Raw genomic sequence first — 18,993 nt, forward strand, 5'->3', positions numbered from 1 at the left:
ACAGCGTTCAGCGACGAACACAGCAGCGCAAGCGGGGAAAAGATGGCCACGTGCCGTGTGCGCTATATGGGGTGACGTCCTGCGAAAAAATGGTTGTGAGGCAAGGAAAGGTCGCAGTAACTGTCTCACTTCTCAATGGACACCTCAACCGAGCCGAGAGGGAAGGGATGAAAGAGGTGGTGAAAGAAGAAAGGGAGAAAGAGGTGGCATAGTGGGTGGTGCTGGTGTTAACTTTTGGAGTAACAATAATTTATATGGTTAAGTGTGAGTGGGTTCCTTCGTCCAGCACTTTACTGGAGGAAGGCCCAGCTGATGACCAGGCTCCTCTGGTCGTTGAGGTTTGAGCTGGACAATGCCTGTCGCCCACTGTTCATGTTTTGAATTGGGTATTCCCGATATTGCTAGGTTTGGGTGTCCGTTGGATGCGTCTTGCGCATTAAACTAAGGTGCGGGTAGGTACAGGTAGAAGCAATTGATATGAGAGGGAACACGGAAGCGCGTGGCCGCCTCACTTCTCGGCCCGCGCTGTCTGCGAGAGGCGGAAAGAATCGGCGGCAAAGGCACATACATGCCCAGTAAGCATGGCCGCTGCTCTTTGTGAGCATGGCCAATTGGTGCCGGCCATTATCGTCGTATGTACTACATATTGCTTCTAGCTGTACGTGTTTGGATGCATGCATAGCGTCTGAGAGTGGCTTCTTTAGTCAGCGATTTAATCTAGTTGTGGAATAATTTCGGCCACTGGGGATCTTTGATTTGCACTGACATCGCACGTGCACACAGGCGCCTTTTGTACTACACGATATCAGTGCAAGTTAACGATCCAGAATATTGGAATTAGAGGGAAAAAATAGCGCCAAACCATGCAAACCACAAGAAAGTAACGAGGACGAGACACAAGCGCTCGAGTTCGATTTTCTAGATTCCGCTATCGCAGGTAACTGTTCTTTTTCTTTTGTGATTTTTGGCTGCTGCCTGTTTCTGCGTTCCCGGATGGTTGCCTTTGTTCACCTTCTCCTTCTTGTCGCCCTTCTTTCCCCTTGAAACTCCTCGCTTCAATAAAATTTCAGTTTAGCGCTTGTGTCTCGTCCTCGTTCCTTTCTTGTGGTTTGCATGGTTTGGCGCTATTTTTTTCCTCTAATTCAAGTATGCACCAACTAGCCCAAATAGAGGTGTTATTTGATCCAGAATGTATAGCGCCGCTGCAGCGCACCAGTAAATGGCCTTTGCGAAGGTATAACTGTAAGTTGCAGACAACCTATACAAGTCGAACACTTACTTTTTTATGCCGTAAAAATACAAACAGCACGCGTACAAATACATCAGTCATCGATGTTAAAAATATTTAAGAGTGCAAAGAGCACAGAGAGGATTCGTGCAATGGGCTTATAAGCTACAAAAAGCGCATCCGTTTGCAGTGAACAAAACACGGCTTATAAATTAGCGGGACCACAACACAGCACTCTTGTTGTCACTGGCACAACCTTCGCTTTTGTTCACTCCTGTCAACGCCCTCTGCATCGGCCACGTCTCCCTAGAGTTCCTGTATATGCTTCCGCAGGCTTTGGTAGCATATACAGGAACTCTACGTCTCCCCGCCGTCTATCTCCACCACCGGTCTTGGTGCGGCGGCAGCCGACCGTACCTTTCGTCATCTATCGGACGCGCGCGCCGACGCTCGAATCCGGCCATAACCTCGCACCAAAAGTTTGTCAACCTTTCGAGAGATGGCGCTGACTGTTAAAACAAAAACAAAGTTATTGACGACATAAGTCACGTGGTACGCGCTGCCAAGCACGGATGCTACGAGCTTACAAAGAGCGACACCGGCACATGCAAGGGCACATGCCCACATGCTGGCACCGACCCGTGGGCTGCGCGCGTTCTGCGAACTGCAGAGGAGCAACGTGAATAGATTGATCTGAAGTTATCAGCGCCGTGCGTTGCTTGGCCGGACTCTGCTCTCGGGTCAGCGAAGCGGAGTTTCCTGTTCTGGGGCATGGTGGAGAAGGAACATTGTGGCGCGCCGAGGAGGAAAATAACAGGAACGGATCCTGAAGTTCTGTGCCACCGCGCCGCGAGAGCCTTCATTGCACATCAGCTAGGGACTGCCTGCACAAAACGATGATTTTCACTCCTCTGGACATTTTCAATCCGCTAGATGTATTCTGGACGCTCGTTACGCTGGCGATGGTCCTCGCCAGTAGTTGTTATTTTGTCAAGAAAGATGCTGCTCCAGGGCTGCTGACAGCGGCGATGCTCTACGGAAAAGTGGCCGAAACAAACAAGAAAACTCTTCTTCTAAAAGACATTTCGATTCCAAAAAGGTATAGTGTGTTGTTTTATCTCAAATACTAGACTTTACTATACTATTTCTTGTTCACACCTAGAAGTTTTGTCTAGAATTTAATATTAAAGACTTCATGCACTTACGGAGCATGAGCCTGGCATTGACCCCAAAAGGAAGACGCTTCCTGAAGTGCTATGATGTTTAGTATACAGATGTCTCTCTCCCACAAAGCGTTCGGTGTTCTGTGCCAGGCATATTGACAACGTCCGCCTGTTGCAGCGTCTTTTACACGCATAGGTAGACTCAAAGCAATTTTTCTTTCAATTTAAACCCATTACCGCTGAAGGAGAAAAGAAAAGCTAGTGCTATAATATGCTTTGTGGCGTTTATATATATATATTACTGGAATTATTTTATGATGAAAAATTTCTTTAGTTGTTCAGAACCTTTAGTATGTTGAACACCAGGCGCTTTGGGTGTCAGTTTCGAAAGTGTTATAGGGAGCACCTAACTACTTGTGTAAAAAATATGGTTCCAGCAATTTCGTTCTAGCACAGGGTTACTTCTTTGGTTGTATGAGCTTGAGAGTAAGCTGTTCTACCTATTTGTGAGCGAGATGGTATCCACAAACCTACACCATGACAGTGGAAGAATTCAAGGACTCTCACTTTCAAGTTGCCTCGCCTTCCACCCAGCAAAAAGCCTCACTTGCCTGTTTATGCGAAGGTGAAAAGGTCAAGAGGACTACCCTGCAATAATTTGAAAATCCTCACAGTATTCACGGCACAGTAATTATTATCTGAGCAAACACTGCATAACAACTTTATGCCTTGCATTCGTGTTTTGCATAAAACGTTTGCACCTCTGATGTGGCTCTTGTGTGTGCTAAATAGGCACACCTGAAAGCTGTTATTCTCTGGAGGCTATCCACACTGTTGTTCATGAAGCAAAAGATAGTGCTGCAACTTATCCGTCGTGACCTTATCCATCATGTCATCATTCACTGGAGGTAGCACTGTTGTGGCATCAGCAAATGTGTCTGTCTTTCAGGAGTGAACTCTTTTCGAAGTGTCGCACAGCAGATAAAAGTGGCTTGCTCTCAGAAGAAACTTTATATTTAAAAATGCCTAAAAAGCCAGTATAATGTGTCTACCTGATAGGATAGCCCTCCGTATAATGCTTAATGTGTATAAGCTAGCTTTATGCTGCATGTGTGAACAAATAGCCAGATTGCAGGTCATAATTCTGCTTTCTTCATGTTGTTGACTAAATCCAGCAGAAGTTAGGAATTCTATCAGATAAAAAACACAAAACAGAAAAATGGCTTGAGAGGAGCCATAAGCTCCACCTTAAGGGTATGACGAGATAGTGTTAATGGGTCCCTTCAGCGGTCTGGGGTCCTCTTTGCGCATCACTTCATTGCTGCCACGGTGGCTTAGTGGTTAGGGCACTCAGCTGCTGACCCGAAGGACGCAGGTTCGATCCTAGCCGTGGTGATCGAATTTCGATGGAGGTTAAATTCTAGAGGCCCTGTACTGTGCGATGTCAATGCTCCTTAAAGAACCCCAGGTGGTCGAAATTTCCGAAACCCTGCACTACGGCAATCCTCATGGCATCAGTCACTGTGGGATGTTAAACCCCCAAACTAAACCAAACTTCACAGATGCGTTCATTCTCTGCTTTACATCCCCAGATCGCTGGGAGTCCTCATGCCACTCCTGGTGCAGTTGTGTAGTGGTTAAGTGGCATACCACTGCCCCGGCAAGCGGCTGTTTCACACACAGCTACTGGCGGGGTTTGTGAGACCTAGGTTGCTCTCCTCGAGCAACCTCTCACAACCAATCATTAAATTAGCTGCCACATGCCACAGTGGGCAGTTTGCTCACAATCCAGTAGATAGGTTGCCATCTGCCACGGTGGGCAAGTTGTGATCGCATCACAAAATCACGTGACCTAGGTGGTAGGTGCACCATCTGCTTTTTGGCTCACAATGCCGACACCAAATTTTCTGCAGAATGGGAGCCTTAACACTATCGTGTTAATAAAAGTTCCAGCAGAAGCATGCAGCAGGTTGCAAGTTTAGCAGAAATCACCTGAGGTGCATTAAAGGTATCAGCATCAGAGGTTACTGTAAAATCGTATGCTGTGTCCATGTCATGTGTGGCTGACAGTTATGCCACCAATCACTTGGTCAGCTGTAGCTGCTACATATACCTGGCTCACTGATTGTTTCCCATCACCTAGTCAACTTATGTTCTGCATTTGTGTGTCATGAATGCAAGAATGGGCTGGCCAGAATGGTAAATGTGCTGTCATTCTTTTGCTAGCTCCACATACAGCTAAACTCTCATGCATTGAAACAAGAGTTCTTGCATACTTTTTATGTTTGATAACTTGTGGTACGTTCATATATTCCTTAATACTACTTTTTTGCTTTTTGACTTTGCTGCATGGCTCCTGTAACTGCAAACAAGTGTCATGATAGGTGTATTTCCGTCCATTGTTTCTCATGGGCAGTTTTAAAACCACCAGTGAGTCAGGTCTGTAGTTGGCTCCCTGCCATCACCAATTATCAATGGGCCGTATTATGCCATGCAATGTATACCTTCATGCCATATCATGCAGAGTTTTTGTGGTAACTCCATACCCATTTCTTTCATGACCTCTGTTTCATTATAGCCAGCACCTCATATCAGAAGTGTCAGAGCAGGCCACAGGGCATGCATCATAGAATCGGTTTTGCCCATCATGGCACTTGTTTGAGACCATTTTGATGAATAAATTCATTTGTGCTTGTGTATCTGCCAGTAGTGCATTTATCTTCTGTCTTGTCATTTTCCATTTGTCCAGATGCAAACCATTTTTATGCTGTTGTTGATGGTGCAATTCATTTGCAGGGAATTAAACGGCCTGTCAGGATGCCTGTGATAAACCACTAAGGTTTGGTTTGATTTATGGGTTTTGACGTCCCAAAGCAGCTCAGGCAGGGATGCCATTGCGGAGGACATAATTTCGACCACCTGGGGTTCTTTAACGTGTACTGACATCGCACAGTACATGTGTGTCTAACGTTTCCTCTGTCGAAATTTGACTGCTGTGACTGGGATTGAACTCACCTCTTTCGAGTCAGCATTACCATGACCACTGAGCCATCACAGCGGCACAAACCATTAAGTCCACTGGACTATATATGATTAATTCATATATTTTTGCATTACAGTTGTAATGCAAAAACGTGTCACTGTTACATTCAGCACTGCTAGTGCTTGGTTATCATGAGTAATTTGTGTTAAAAGTTATGTTTCCACTAGTTTATTTTTCTTTGTGAAAGAAAGACATGAATACATGTACAGCACTTCATTCCTAGAATATCTTGTGCTATGTGAGATGGAAAAGCAGGAAAATGATCAGTGTTCAGGCATATATTAATGCACTGTGAGATGTAGAATGCTTAAAGCATGCTGTAATTTTCATCTGCAGTGCATACAATTTGAGCAGTTTATACGGTTAGTAAACTATAGCAACACAATGTAATCTTTTTGGCTTGTTTATTTCGGCATTGGTCGTACAGAACTATACAGCAGGAGTACATCAGGGCGCGATGGGTGAGTAATGAGCATCTTAAATGTGGTAACTACAACAGAGCAAGTGGCCAGTGCTATAAGTGTATCAAAGAAGAAGTGGCAGTAGCAGACAACTTTCCTCTGCACTGTTGTGCTAATCTCTTTAGCATATTGCAATTATTATTGTGAATGTTTGCTGCACAAGTTGAGTTCAGTCAGTTTTTGATTCCAGACAAAGCCTCGGAGTACATTGTAGAATGAACACATTTTGGTTTGGTTTATGGGGGTTTAACGTCCCAAAGCGACTCAGGCTATAAGGGACACCGTAGTGAAAGGCTGGAAATTCAGACCACCTGGGGTTCTTTAACATGCACTAACATAACACAGTACACAGGCCTCTAGAATTTCGCCTCTATCAAAATTCGACCACTGCGGCCAGGATCGAACTCACGTCTTTCGGGTCAGCAGCCGAGCGCCACAACCACTGAGCCATCGCGGCGGCTGAATGAATACATTTTATACCTTATCATTCTGAAATGAGACTTTAACCTTGTCAGAATAAACAAGACGCTATGTTAAAGCATTTTGGGTGGCCCTCATTATTAAAAAATACTCTCTCAATGTGTGTGATGAAATGTGTAGTTGGTTTGGTTTGGTTTATTGGGGTTTAACGTCCTGAAGCAACTCAGGGACGCTGTAGTGAAGGGCTCTGGAAATTTCGACCACCTGGGGTTCTTTAACGTGCACTGACATCGCACAGCACACAGGCCTCTAGAATTTCGCCTTCATCGAAATTCAGCCGCCGCGGCCGGGATCAAACCCGTGCGTGCAGTGGTATGTTATAGGAGAGACATTTTTAACTGTTGCACTTATGTAGCTGCCAAGCTGCCACAGGCATTTAACCCCTAAACAGGCACAATTTTTCCGAAAATGGTACCAAAATGGTCATTTGGTACCCAGTCTGCCAGAAAAAATGTTTTGGACCAGCCCTACTCACCGTTAACCGGACACAAGAGTGCCAGAAAATACACAAGCTGGCTCGACATGAGCCAGAAATGACAGTCGGCTTGTGACGAGCCTGGCTTATCCAAGTCCGCTAGAGGTTTCAAAGAAAAATGGTCTTTTAAGGTCATGCTTTCACTGTTTAATTTCTTCTTTACAGATGGTTCAAGCACTTCTATCAGTTTGGAGTCGTCATTTTTACCTTCTGCACTCTGTGCATGGTGCGACTGTATATTTTTGGGTTACCATTACCAGCCATGGTTTCAAAGGTGGTCAGTTTCTTTGAGCCACAACAAAGCACTGCAGGTAAGGACGTAAGCGAAGATGTGCATGTCTACTATTTCCGCTATTTTTTCTCTGCTATTTTTCTTCTCCATGTTAGTAGTGGATAACACATATTCACGTATACTGTGACAGAATGCTTAATTTTCAGCTGCATTATTCATGCATACACACTGCATAAGTTTGCTGATTATTCAGTTGGCTCAGTTGAGACTTAATAGAGCAGATTTATAAGCTAGACAGCAAGCACTAATGAAAAAGAAGTGAGGCATTAGTTCCTCTTACCTTTTTAACATGATTCCCATGCCTGATTTTTTTTTTGAATGAAATAAAACTACTCGTTGTGATACAATGATGGTTAAATCAGCCACAGAAGCAAGATGCTTTTCGTACATCAGTGGCATCAAGCAGTGTCAGTAACTGACCATGAACTACTCGATCATTTAAAAAAAACCATACACTGGGTTACCTTTTCATGTCCTATTTGCTAACTCAAATAGAGGTTTCATTTTGTCAAGTAGAGTCACTCTTAAATAAGATTAATTTGATTTGATGTTCATATCCATGTGCACAATAAAGTGGCCTTTTGTGCTTTGTACAGTGGGATGATCAGCAGTAAATGTGGGCATTACCCATAACAGTTGTACTTGCCCCATTCCCTGTTCTACAGCAACCAAGAATTATAATAATTTTTCATGAAAAAAACATGTAATTACTCAGTACTATTTGTTTGCTTCTCTTTAGTAAACCTTCAACCTTTATGTATACATTTATGCAATATTTGTCATTTGGTACATTTGCATTTAAAAATTGCTGTCTTTAGTCTTAATCTAATGCTAACATTTGTTTACATATTTTAGTGTGCTCATATTTTAACAGGAGCCCCTCTGGCAGTCTAACTGTAAGATCTTCCATATTGTAACAGTTCTTGAACTGATGAAACCTGAAGCAGTGTAGCTTCTTTAATCATGAATTATTTTGATTGGCTGTTTTGAGGTGAAAAGTTTAGTATGCATGTCTCTGTCGATTGTATTACTTAGTCTGCTCAGCTTGAATTAGGGTAATGGATGCATTAAAGGTGCATAAGCAGATGAAGTACTTGCTAGAAAGGAACACCATTCAAACTGTGCTTGAACGACCCAGTGTTAATCTACTGTGAGTGGTCTTATGTTATGGTTCAAATTATCTGTAATCAACTGGTTGTTATAGTTTACATTCTATGGGGTCAGAAGGCTTCACACCTATATGCAGTGTTTTCTTGTGCACCCCAGTTCATTATTCTATTGTCTGGATGTGATGCCCAGCTGCCCTGTATTCATTGGTGTTTGACTCACTGGTATTTGCTTTTCTTGCAGCGTCAGCAACCAGCATCCTTTTGGTCCAGGTGCTGGAGACATGCCAGGTGTATCGGCGCTGCTATGAATGCATGTTTGTGTCTGTCTATTCCAACGTGCGCATGCACATCTGGCACTACCTCATGGGCTACTTCTTCTACTTTGGTGTACAGCTCACCATACTGGCCAATGCACCAGGCCTCTCAGGTGAGGGCTGCACCAATAATGCCAGAGTTGTGGATTTAACACCTAGCCAATGAGTAAAAATGCCAGTGTGCTGAGAGTGGGCTTATATGCAGGGCACTTTGGTAAGTTCACTTAGATTGCGTATGTACACAGCAGCAGTGTATGCATTGGATGCAGATTTTTAAGGCTTAAAATGTTTTTGTCAGTTGTTTGTCAAAGATGGTGTACTTGCTGCTGGCAGGATTTTACATTTTTTTTAGGTATTATGAAATTTAATATTGGTTTTTGAGGAAAGGAAATGGTGCATTAATTGTCTCACATTTTGGTGGACACCTGAACCGCGCCGTAAGGGGAGGGAGGAAGGTGGGAGTGAAAGAAGAAAGAGACAAAGAGGTGCCATAGTGGAGGGCTCCAGAATAATTTCAACCACCTGGGGATCTTTAACGTGCACTGACATCATACAGCACAGAGGCGCCTTTGCGTTTCGCTTCCATTGAAAAGCAGCCGCCGCGGCCATGGTGAAAACAGTAAGTTTTAGTGCTTCGTTTACTGTACTGTTGCAAGGTAGCTTATTATTTAAGCACTGCCAAGTTACCATTTGCAATTAATTTCAAGGCGTGCCTTATGAAGGAGTCCTTACATAGAAGAGGATCAATGTTTGGAGCCCCCTCTTTTTCCCCCTTTGATTTTCTCTTTGTTATGTATGTGTTTTCTATGCCTAGTAATGATAATAGCACTTACTCTTGCTACACAGAAATAATACTTTCTCTGCAAGCTTGTGCGAAATACGGATGGAAGGCTGTTTTTTTCCACCCACAGTACTAAGTATGCATGATGCTACAATAAAGCAAACATCTCTTATGATTTTCAATGCCATTATTAGCACTTCGTGCAAGTAGCTACTTGAAAAGTTGACCGTTCTGCCATTTTCATAGTATGGATGCACTTTTGCTGAAATTAGGGCTTTCATGGTGTGGTTCATCAGTAGTGCATAATTTTCATGACATGCTGGTTTAAAACTACATAATGTCTGTGCTGTTGGCTCTTGCAAAAGCGCTTGTAGGCTGACCAAAGCTAAATAGTGCTGCACTCAATATTATGGGCATATAAAAATTGGCACTCCAGTCTAGTAAGTAATTCACATCAGTATGTGAGTGAGGCATCCAATTAGCTGCTTGTATTCATTACCCATGAAAGTAGCTACTGCTTGTGTCAACTATCAATATGGAGATGTGGTCATGTTGTGACTGGTGCACCTGTTACTTTCATACTGTTGAATCTCTCAGAAACCAATGGCTTCCATTTTGGGGTGCACATTATCTTTGTGAGGCTGTACTGCTGTGGATTGCACTGTTTTCTTATAACTCATGGGGGTGCATACTGGAAGTGAGAACAATGTGGTCGAAGTTATTTTCAGATCTTTAACACTCATTTGCATATTCACCTACCCATTACACTCAACTAATATCCAACTGCCAGGAGCTGTTTTGCCAGGAGCAGCATGGTAATTGAATAAGATGGGCCAGAGCACTAAATTTTCTTTTTTTTTTTACATAATAATGTTTGCCCATCTATTGCAACTCAAATCACTGAGTAGAAAAAATGGCTGCTTTGTTTCTTCCTGCAGGCTTCACTGCACCAAAGTTTTCTGTGTTGGATATCTCGGCACACCACATCATCGGTATAGCCATCTTCCTTTGGGCTTTTTATGTGCAATTTGACTCCCATCTTCGCATGGCTTCCTTGAGGAAGGATCCGAAAGGTACGTGTAATTTCTCACTTCTTACAATTTCTTTAAAATCTGAACATACATGAATTCTAAAACTGTCAAGCTTGTAGTTAACTAGTAGTAGTAGTAAGCAACATTACTGAGGACACAATTAAGCATCCAATAACTACAAACTTGACAGATTGTACTTGTAGAACTGCATAAGACAGAGAACCATCTCCGTAACTTACTTTTCAGTGTCTGCTGATGTGTCGGTGCTTATTTTGAACTGGTAATGAAAACTGGTTAAGGTATCAGAATTGCCTTAAAGGGCAATTCTGATACCTTAACATCAGAAACAGTTTTTAGTGTCATGTTAGAGCAACAACTGTTAGTAGTAGTACTTGCCATAGGATTCTTGGTTATTTTTTGCAAAACCTCAGGTCATGGGATTGAAAGAGCTCGGTGATCTTTGTTGACTGATGTCGTGATCTGCCAGAAAGAGACGAGAGACCAGCAAATTAAGGGGCATTAGTGCAATATGCCTGCAAGCCGAACAGGTGTTCAAGACATTTTGTGCCATCTACTTGCTTTGATCAGTGTTGCACGGGCTGCTCTGCTTCTCAAGTTACTTCACAGTTCACCAGCAGATTAGGACCCCAGTCCACACAGTCCCCTGAGCTCACTTTTGAAACACCTGTTAGTGGTGCTTCCCATGAAATCAGCATTGGTATCATGCAAAACTTTAGGTTGTTTGTTTGCCGACGTCATCTTTAGTAGGGACATCGAAGTCACATGACCACTTTATGCTTTGAAAAATAATTCACAGCAGATAACTGGTAGAACTTCATGTGCCACTCTGCCTTATGGCTGTATCACAAGAAAAAAGGTGTGTCAAATCTTGAGCACCTACTTGCAGTGGTCAGACTTTCATTAAGATGCCGTTGGTAGACCTTATACAGCTACCACTCTGAGGAATGTGCAAGGGTCAGAAAAATTTTTAATGTGACCTGTGATGTTGTGAAAAAAGATCATCAGGCATTTTTAAATACTGTATATGGCAGTGTGAGACTGTCATGGAAATAAAAAAAGAACATATTAGCAATGTTGTTATAGTGCATCTGAACTGTTTCTGACATATTTTGCAGTTCACACAGATTTCTATTTTTTTTATATAAATTGTAATCCATAAATGAATATGACCCATAGTCCATCAGTTATTGTCACGAGCTATCTCACATTTGCAATTTTTATACTCGTTTGAAGAGCATAGGTAGTCAAAATCTTGTATGTTTTACCACTGCTCTTGAAGCTATAATGTAAGCTTTTGTCTTATTTCTCTGCTTATATGAATATTATCTGCAGCTGTTACACTTGTGCCGTTTTTCACCCACAGGCAGCGTTGTCACACTGAACCACAAGATTCCTCATGGTGGCATGTTTACATACGTTTCGTGCCCGCACTACATGGCAGAGCTCGCCATTTATTGTGCACTCAGCTTGGTGTTGGGCAAGCCTAACACCACCTGGTGGCTCATGATGGCCTGGAACTGGTCCAACCAAATCGCTGCCGCTTTTCTCAGCCACAACTGGTATCGAGAAAACTTTTCCAGTTACCCCAAGACCAGGAAGGCAATCATACCATTTGTGTTGTAGGTTAACCCTTCAGTGGTATCACAGGTCAGCTCTGTATATCTTACTGTTTGATCACACGTTACTGTAGATCAGAGGTGCTCTCAAATGCCCTTCTGTGTTCCAATTAAGTGAGTGTCACAAGTAGAACAGGTGGCTGTGATCAAGAAGGTTAACATTTCTTTTTGGTAGCAAGCCTATGAGACTCAAGGCCTGAGAAGTTTCAAAGTCTTTACTCAAACCTGTAAAACTGAGCACTTTTTGAGACATCCATATACCTTGTCACTCAGTTGCTCTTTATATATAAATTTATTCACGGGTATTCATTCACAGAGTGTTAGAATAGTGTAAGTACACAATTGGTCAGACCCATTGTTGAAGGCAAGTCAGGGGTCCCAAATAAGCATGCATAAATGCTGACATTTTTATTCAATTAAGAGCACAAAAACTGATTATTTACTGAAGTATTTGGGTGGCAATGTGAGATGTACTTGGTTTACAGTCCAAAATAAGAGCCTTAGGTATTGTTTTATAGTGTGAAAAAATGTAGCTTTAAATAAATGTGTCAAATCACAAGTTCAGCAAAAAACACATTCAGGTGATGAGATTGATGTTTCAGTAAGCAATTTGAAGTGCTTTTTAATTATAGCCAGAAATGTGCCTACATTCTTTACTTTGTGTGATGTGGAGTACAGACATGCTTTTCATGTCTGATTTGTTGGAAAAAGTGCAGTGATGTTAACAGAGGCGCATGACAGGGTTGGATGTTCACACGACACTCCAAGCAGTATTTTAGCTGCAAAAAAGATGAAATGGCAGCGCCTGCATGTTCTGGAATAGTGTTTGGTGGAGTGACTGTATTCAGTGCATTATTTGTTTCACTCTCTTTTGAAACTCCTTCTGTGATCAGGGTGACTTACACTACTGTGTGTCAGGTTCAGTGTAGGATGGCAGGCAATCATGATAATGTGTGAAGTACAGAATGCCTGGTACTTTGTTGCAAAGTGCCTTGCAATGGAATATAGCAACAATGTACCAGCTTTGTGCTAGCTTTGTGTTTCACCATCAGCTATGTTGATGGTGGAACATCAAACTGCTGAGGTACTATGCTACATGCTTCATGATATCAAGACTGGTATGGGGATTTCATAATACTGTATTATTTTCTGGTGGTTCTGTAGTTTTGCTCTGGATTTGCTGCTGTGCTTAGGCAACCGTTTGTTCTCCTTGCTGCACTCATTTGGCTACAACCATGAAGATACTGATCGTTAGCCAGAATGTATCATGTAATTACGGTAGAGGTGAAATGACCTCACCTTGTATTTAAAGAGCCAGGCACATTACTACTGGTTAAGTGAGAAGTTCAAACTTTAAACTGACACATAAAACTGCAGAAATCAAAGATATTCTGTAGTGAAACTTTAATATCAATGATGCATTCCCCCGCACTACTGCATATTGATATAGATGAATTGATGAAATGTGTCATGCTGTTTTATTTTTGAAACTGTTATGTTCTAGTGGCATTTGTACTGTTCACTGTACCTTTTAATGTAAAAACAATTTATGCTAAAAAGCAGTGCTGGCTTCATGATGACGAGTGGAATGCAGCAAACCCTTATTGCCTGGTGGCATGCATAAGTGCTTTCATATGCAAGCATGCATGAGAACTACAGAGAGTGTTTACTACGTCCAAATCGGTGTGAAAGCACGAATTTGTGGTACATAGAAGACGACGATGAGCGGGCAGTGCCACAGGACAGAGCAGATGGAAGTTGATGAAGACGATGCTCTGCAATGCACAGCACGAGAGTGTGGTGCAGTTTAACACAAGGCATGTTCGGCTGTGGCGATAGCGTAGTGGTCTCGCTCAGCGGCCTTTGAAGCTGATCTGTTCGCAGCACCACAGGTTCGTCTCCCAGTCATGGATATTGATGTAATTTATTTTTCGGCCTCTTTTGTCTATGCTCCCGAAGTGCACAAACATACACTAGACCATTTTTCTCTGCTCTGAACCTCTGGATTAGTGCTTTTGCACTAAAAGCATGCAGGCATGTAGGGTCTTTGTAAAAAGTACAGAGCCCAAGGAATGAGCCTAAGGGATTTGCTTCTGGGCTATACTATGTGGCTTGCAATGCATCACCAGTGTTACAGTTCTCTTGAGGGTAAGAGGAACTCTCGCTCGCCTCCATCCCTCTGAAAGTTGGGATCTCCACAGGTGCTATAAGAACCCTACTGCATAGCTTGAAAGCAAACTTCTTGGTCTCTCTTTACTTTTGACAAAGGCTGTATATAGCAACGCTTTATAAGGCGCAAGTTCTGTTCTTGTCTCACATGCATACAAATGTTAAAATTGCACTCACAATGTCTCTAGCAATTGAATGACATTACTTTGAAGCTGTTTCGACCACTGCTTTTGTAGAAAAAAGGGGCACACAGTTCTACCAATGACTTCATAAAAAGATCTCAAATGTGGTACATATCCATGCCTCAGCCTCTTGGACACACAAGACAACTTCTGTTAGAATTTAAAAATTGCTTCAAGAAGTAATTTTAGGCAGTTAACTGATGGAAAAGCCTCAGTAGCTCAACAATTTTTTTAAATTGTTTTTTTTTCCCCGCCAAGATGAGTCTTGTCGAACCCATGAGCAACAATTGCAAAGATGAAAAACCAGCCTTTGTCAGCCTTCCTTTTCTTCAGAACTTTTCACAGAATTCTAAAATAATTGCAGTGCTCAAAAGGCTGTCGCAAGTGCCATTGAGGGCACCAAGGCTGCCTGTATGCAGCACAAGTCTAGCACTGTCAGCTGCTTTAAACTGCGCATTGTACTGCTGCCTAGCCTCTGCAATTGAGCTTTGGCAACAATGTATGGAGATGAAGCACATGGTTCTTTAAGCCTTCTGATATGAGCACATATTGCCATCATGTAGCTACTCACTGACTGCATACACGGAACCGCTACTTTCATGGTATATGAAAACATGGCAGTCACTGCCATGGGCCTACGTGCATGCATGCAAGTTTTCGGCATCAAAGCCATACTTTTAAATATTCAGGAAGCGGGAAAGAAAGCTTAACTGTCAGGAAGGGTGGAGAGGTCAACTTGAGGAGCATGCCTTTTATTTATTATGCCCTCAGGGTACAAACATACATTGCAGAGGGGAAGGGCGGATGCCGAGGCATATGCTTTGTATAGAAAAAAATCTTATTAGTAAAAATATCCACAAATTTCTGTAAAACCAGTTCAAAACAGAAGTAAGCACACAAAAAAATCAAAAGAATAGAACAAATGTAAAAAAAGTAAATTTTTAAATCTGCAGTGGTGTAAATAAATACAAAAATATAACAAGGACTACAGTTCCTAATGAGCATAAACAAACAGCCATGATGAGAATATGAACTCCAGCTATGAAAAAAAGCTTTGTAATGCAGATTTAAAGTTCTCAATTCCAGATATGCTTGTTAGTGGTGCTTACAGGTTATTCCAGTCATTGCTTGTCCGGGGAAGAAATGAGTATAAATATGTAAGCGTATTTTATTTTATTTTTATTTATTTAATACTGCAGAGTCTCTTGACTCCAAGCAGGCATGAGCACGGGCATGAGCACAAATACAGGTATTTGAGTGTGGAATCGGTATCTTGTTGCTGTGGTTATGCGAAACGACGGCGAAATTCAATGTATGACGGTGGTTGAACCCAAAGATAACGCAAGGTTGGGTTATGTTGTATATTTTATGAAAGAGAGACAGGCAAGATAACTTTCTTCAGGTGGATAAAAGTGGTAGTTGTAATTAGGCTTTCATATTAGTAACACTTACGGTCCCGGTCCTTTGGGAAGATAAACCGGGCTGAGCGATTTTAAATTTCCTCAAGAGACTCTATGAGAGTTACGTTACCAGAATCCCAAACAGGTGACGCGTATTCAACTTGTGAACAAATGTAAGTTGTGTGCAATAATAATTTTAATGGTGATGGTGCAAGGGAGAAATTTCAGCGTATATATCCAAGAGTACTACTGGCTTTAGAAGTGATGTAATTGACGTGTGATTTCAAGATAGATTATTGGTTATGAGAATACCCAGGTACCAGTATGGCGTCACAGATTCTAATGAGACGTTATGAAGCATATATGTGGGATTTGTGTAGTTAGTACGAGATACCCTCATTGATTTGCATTTGTTGATATTTAATTGCATACACCATGTATTACACCATTCGGCAGTATAATTGGCTTGCTACTTAGAGCCAGCAAACTGCTGTTGTGCATTCGAGCACGATGTCTGAGTGCATGTTGAGATTTTCCACATTTTAGAAGTGTCAAGTAGTGCAGAATAAAATGCTCCCTCCCTCTTGGTAGTGCAATTTAGCATGCCTCTTGTCATGAGTGGCTCTTTATTTACCCTCATTTTTTTTTTAAATGAAATAGTGACAGACAGTTACAATAGTCAGTAATGCAAAATTTGAGCATAGCTTTTCACACGCTGTAACATCGTGTCAGGTGCCATGCTACACCTACTACAACATGGAATGCTGGAACGGGCACCTAAGAGCTGCACTTTAAAACTGTAATAAGCGTGTGCTTTTTGCTTTGCCAGAATCGGTAGCCACTAAAAAAAAATTGTGGGTGACAAGGGAAGTTGGGTCTGATGAATGGCTTCAATTATTGCTTTTCATGTTGTATTAGAAAATGTGCTCATTGTCTTAATTAATATTGATCAAATTCTTCTTGAACTAAAAACAATAGTCTGTAGGTAAGAAAATAATCAGTGGCTTAACTCTGTGTGTTTATTCAAAATATTTCTTCAATAAAAAGCTGCAAGTACTTTGGTGACCATACCCAATAAAAATGTTCTCAACAAGCTGCTATTGAAAAGGGCATACTACCTGAGAGTTGGCACAGAAGCAGTGTGTGAGACTGCAGTAATCTCTGCAAGCAGGCTTGCATTAGTCAAAATCGTGTAATTTCTGACACTTTAGCCGAGTAGCATGGGGATCCATCATCTGCCTTTCCTGAAAACACTTCCATCTCTGTCTCAAACGCTTTTCAGTGAAAGCAGTAAGTCTACTGAAAATCGGCTTCATTTCTGGAAATGCAGTATGCTGTCACATTTTTCATTTATGCTAATCTGTTCTAACAGCTACCACTACTAGTGATGCAACTTTGAAAATATACGAAACTCCTGAAATTCTTCGTGCAGTGAAATTTCATGAATTGAAACACACTTAATGTGACCTTCCGATTTATTCAAGCTGGTGCGTTGGTCCCATTATTATCAACATTAAGGGGAGTTCTGTGCAGTGAACAAATATTTGTTGTTGGATTACAGAATGTTATCTAAGCCTTCAACTGGGCTTTCTACTTGTGACAGGCGTACTACACTCCATTGGTTTTCAAGAATGTGCTAGGCTGCAAGTTACTGGCACCTTTTGACATCAGGAGCAATTTGGCAACGTGTGGCGACATGGTTTCTTTGCCCATAACCATTCTTTACATTGGGCTGCTACTCGCATTACAGTCCCCAGGACATCTCTACTGGCCAGTATTTTAAGCATGAAATGCTTTTAGCTCCCGTTGTCGGCAGTGTGGTGATGTCACGCCGAGACCGAGAGCCATCATCCGGGCACTGAAATCCACTCATCCGGGCACTGAAATCCACTCATCCGGGCACTGAATTCCAGTCATCCGGGCACTGAAATCCACTCATCCGGGCACTGAATTCCAGTCATCCGGGTACTGAATTCCAGTCATCCGGGCACTGAAATCCACTCATCCGGGCACTGAAATCCACTCATCCGGGCACTGAATTCCAGTCATCCGGGCTCTAAAACGAGAACATCCGGGCACCGTACGAGACTTAACGAGATTTAACGAGACTCTCTAAGCCCTCCTACGCGACCGGCATGCAAGCGCCGGTTGGTCTCCAAACGAGACAAAAAATAACTGCTGCCAGTGCCTTCTCAATGTTTATCAAGATATCAGTGGAGCTGTGGGTTTGATAATGCACGGAATTATAATTTCCGATTTCTAATAACGCGTGCAAAAAGCACATAAATGCCATGTTACACTTCGTTGTCATACGTGATCCGGGGGAGAAGCGCTGCGTTCAAAGGGCAAGGCATCGCGCCGAACGGGTGGTGGCGTTCCTCCCTTCCTTTACGGTGCGGTTCGGGTGTCCACCGAGATGGCAGAGAATTACTGCGCCATTTCCTTTCCTCAAAAAACCTTGCGTTCAAATGGCAAGGCATCGCGCTGAACGGGTGGTGGCGTTCCTCCCTTCCTGTACGGTGCGGTTCGGGTGTCTACCGAGATGACATTAGGCCCGTAAACATTTCATGCTTACTCTACTCTCGTTTACGGGAGAGGCAGAGAATTTTTTGTTGCACATGTTTTAATGATAACCAGTGATGCATTTTATTATCTGACCATAATCCTGCTCGACATAGAACAATGTATATTAAAAGTATTAGAAGTCCACTGTGCCTGTTATTTTTTTTCTTTATATATCAAATGCCTAGCAGTTACAACAGCATTGCCACTAATAGTGGACTATGCAAATTGTTGACTAGCCACTGCTGATATGCTCAGAATAATTTCCTGTTGTCCATCATTGACTGCTGTTAACAGTGTTAATGAATTGTTAGTACATTTGTTGCAAAATGTCAGTCACAAATAAGCTGTAGTTGAGAGACTTGCACCTCTAGGTGTCGCTAGTGGTTCCATCGGGAATTGTGCACGTTTTTCAGGTGTCCTTTATGGCTGTTGTGTGAACATGTCTACATACATGCATTATACACACTCTACTTCATTACTGTCTTATATTTCATCTTGCAGTGCAGCAGCATTGTCTTCATAATTTGTTCATCTGCATAAAGAAATACACAAGCTGCCTCCGTGTCTCCGCAGGTTCTTACCGTAATTGCTCAATTTTGATACTGAAAACAACTGTTCCTATTTTGTCTTGCATACATCAATAAAGACAAGTGATCTGTGTCA

The 18,993-nt window shown here is 42.2% G+C and overlaps 1 protein-coding gene across 1 annotated transcript; it reads left to right on the top strand.

Annotated features, from left to right (window-relative positions):
• Positions 1-1,785: 1,785 nt before the first annotated feature.
• LOC149351820 (polyprenal reductase) lies at positions 1,786-18,993 on the top strand. Its single transcript, XM_089581145.1, has 5 exons — positions 1,786-2,327; positions 7,016-7,161; positions 8,493-8,678; positions 10,285-10,419; positions 11,762-18,993. The coding sequence occupies exons 1-5, from the start codon at positions 2,125-2,127 to the stop codon at positions 12,019-12,021; spliced, it is 930 nt and encodes a 309-aa protein (XP_089437271.1). The 5' UTR covers positions 1,786-2,124; the 3' UTR covers positions 12,022-18,993.

Source organism: Amblyomma mixtum, chromosome 3 (assembly GCF_055824585.1).
Source record: "Amblyomma mixtum isolate Tamu chromosome 3, ASM5582458v1, whole genome shotgun sequence".
Classification (NCBI taxonomy): Eukaryota; Metazoa; Arthropoda; class Arachnida; order Ixodida; family Ixodidae; genus Amblyomma; species Amblyomma mixtum.

Bases quoted from the DNA above. Each gene is read 5' to 3' on its own strand.
- LOC149351820 (XM_089581145.1), top strand. From the start codon at position 2,125: ATGATTTTCACTCCTCTGGACATTTTCAATCCGCTAGATGTATTCTGG. The intron at 7,162-8,492 runs GTAAGGACGTAA...CTTTTCTTGCAG, and splicing joins GCCACAACAAAGCACTGCAG to CGTCAGCAACCAGCATCCTT. The intron at 10,420-11,761 runs GTACGTGTAATT...TTTCACCCACAG, and splicing joins CTTGAGGAAGGATCCGAAAG to GCAGCGTTGTCACACTGAAC.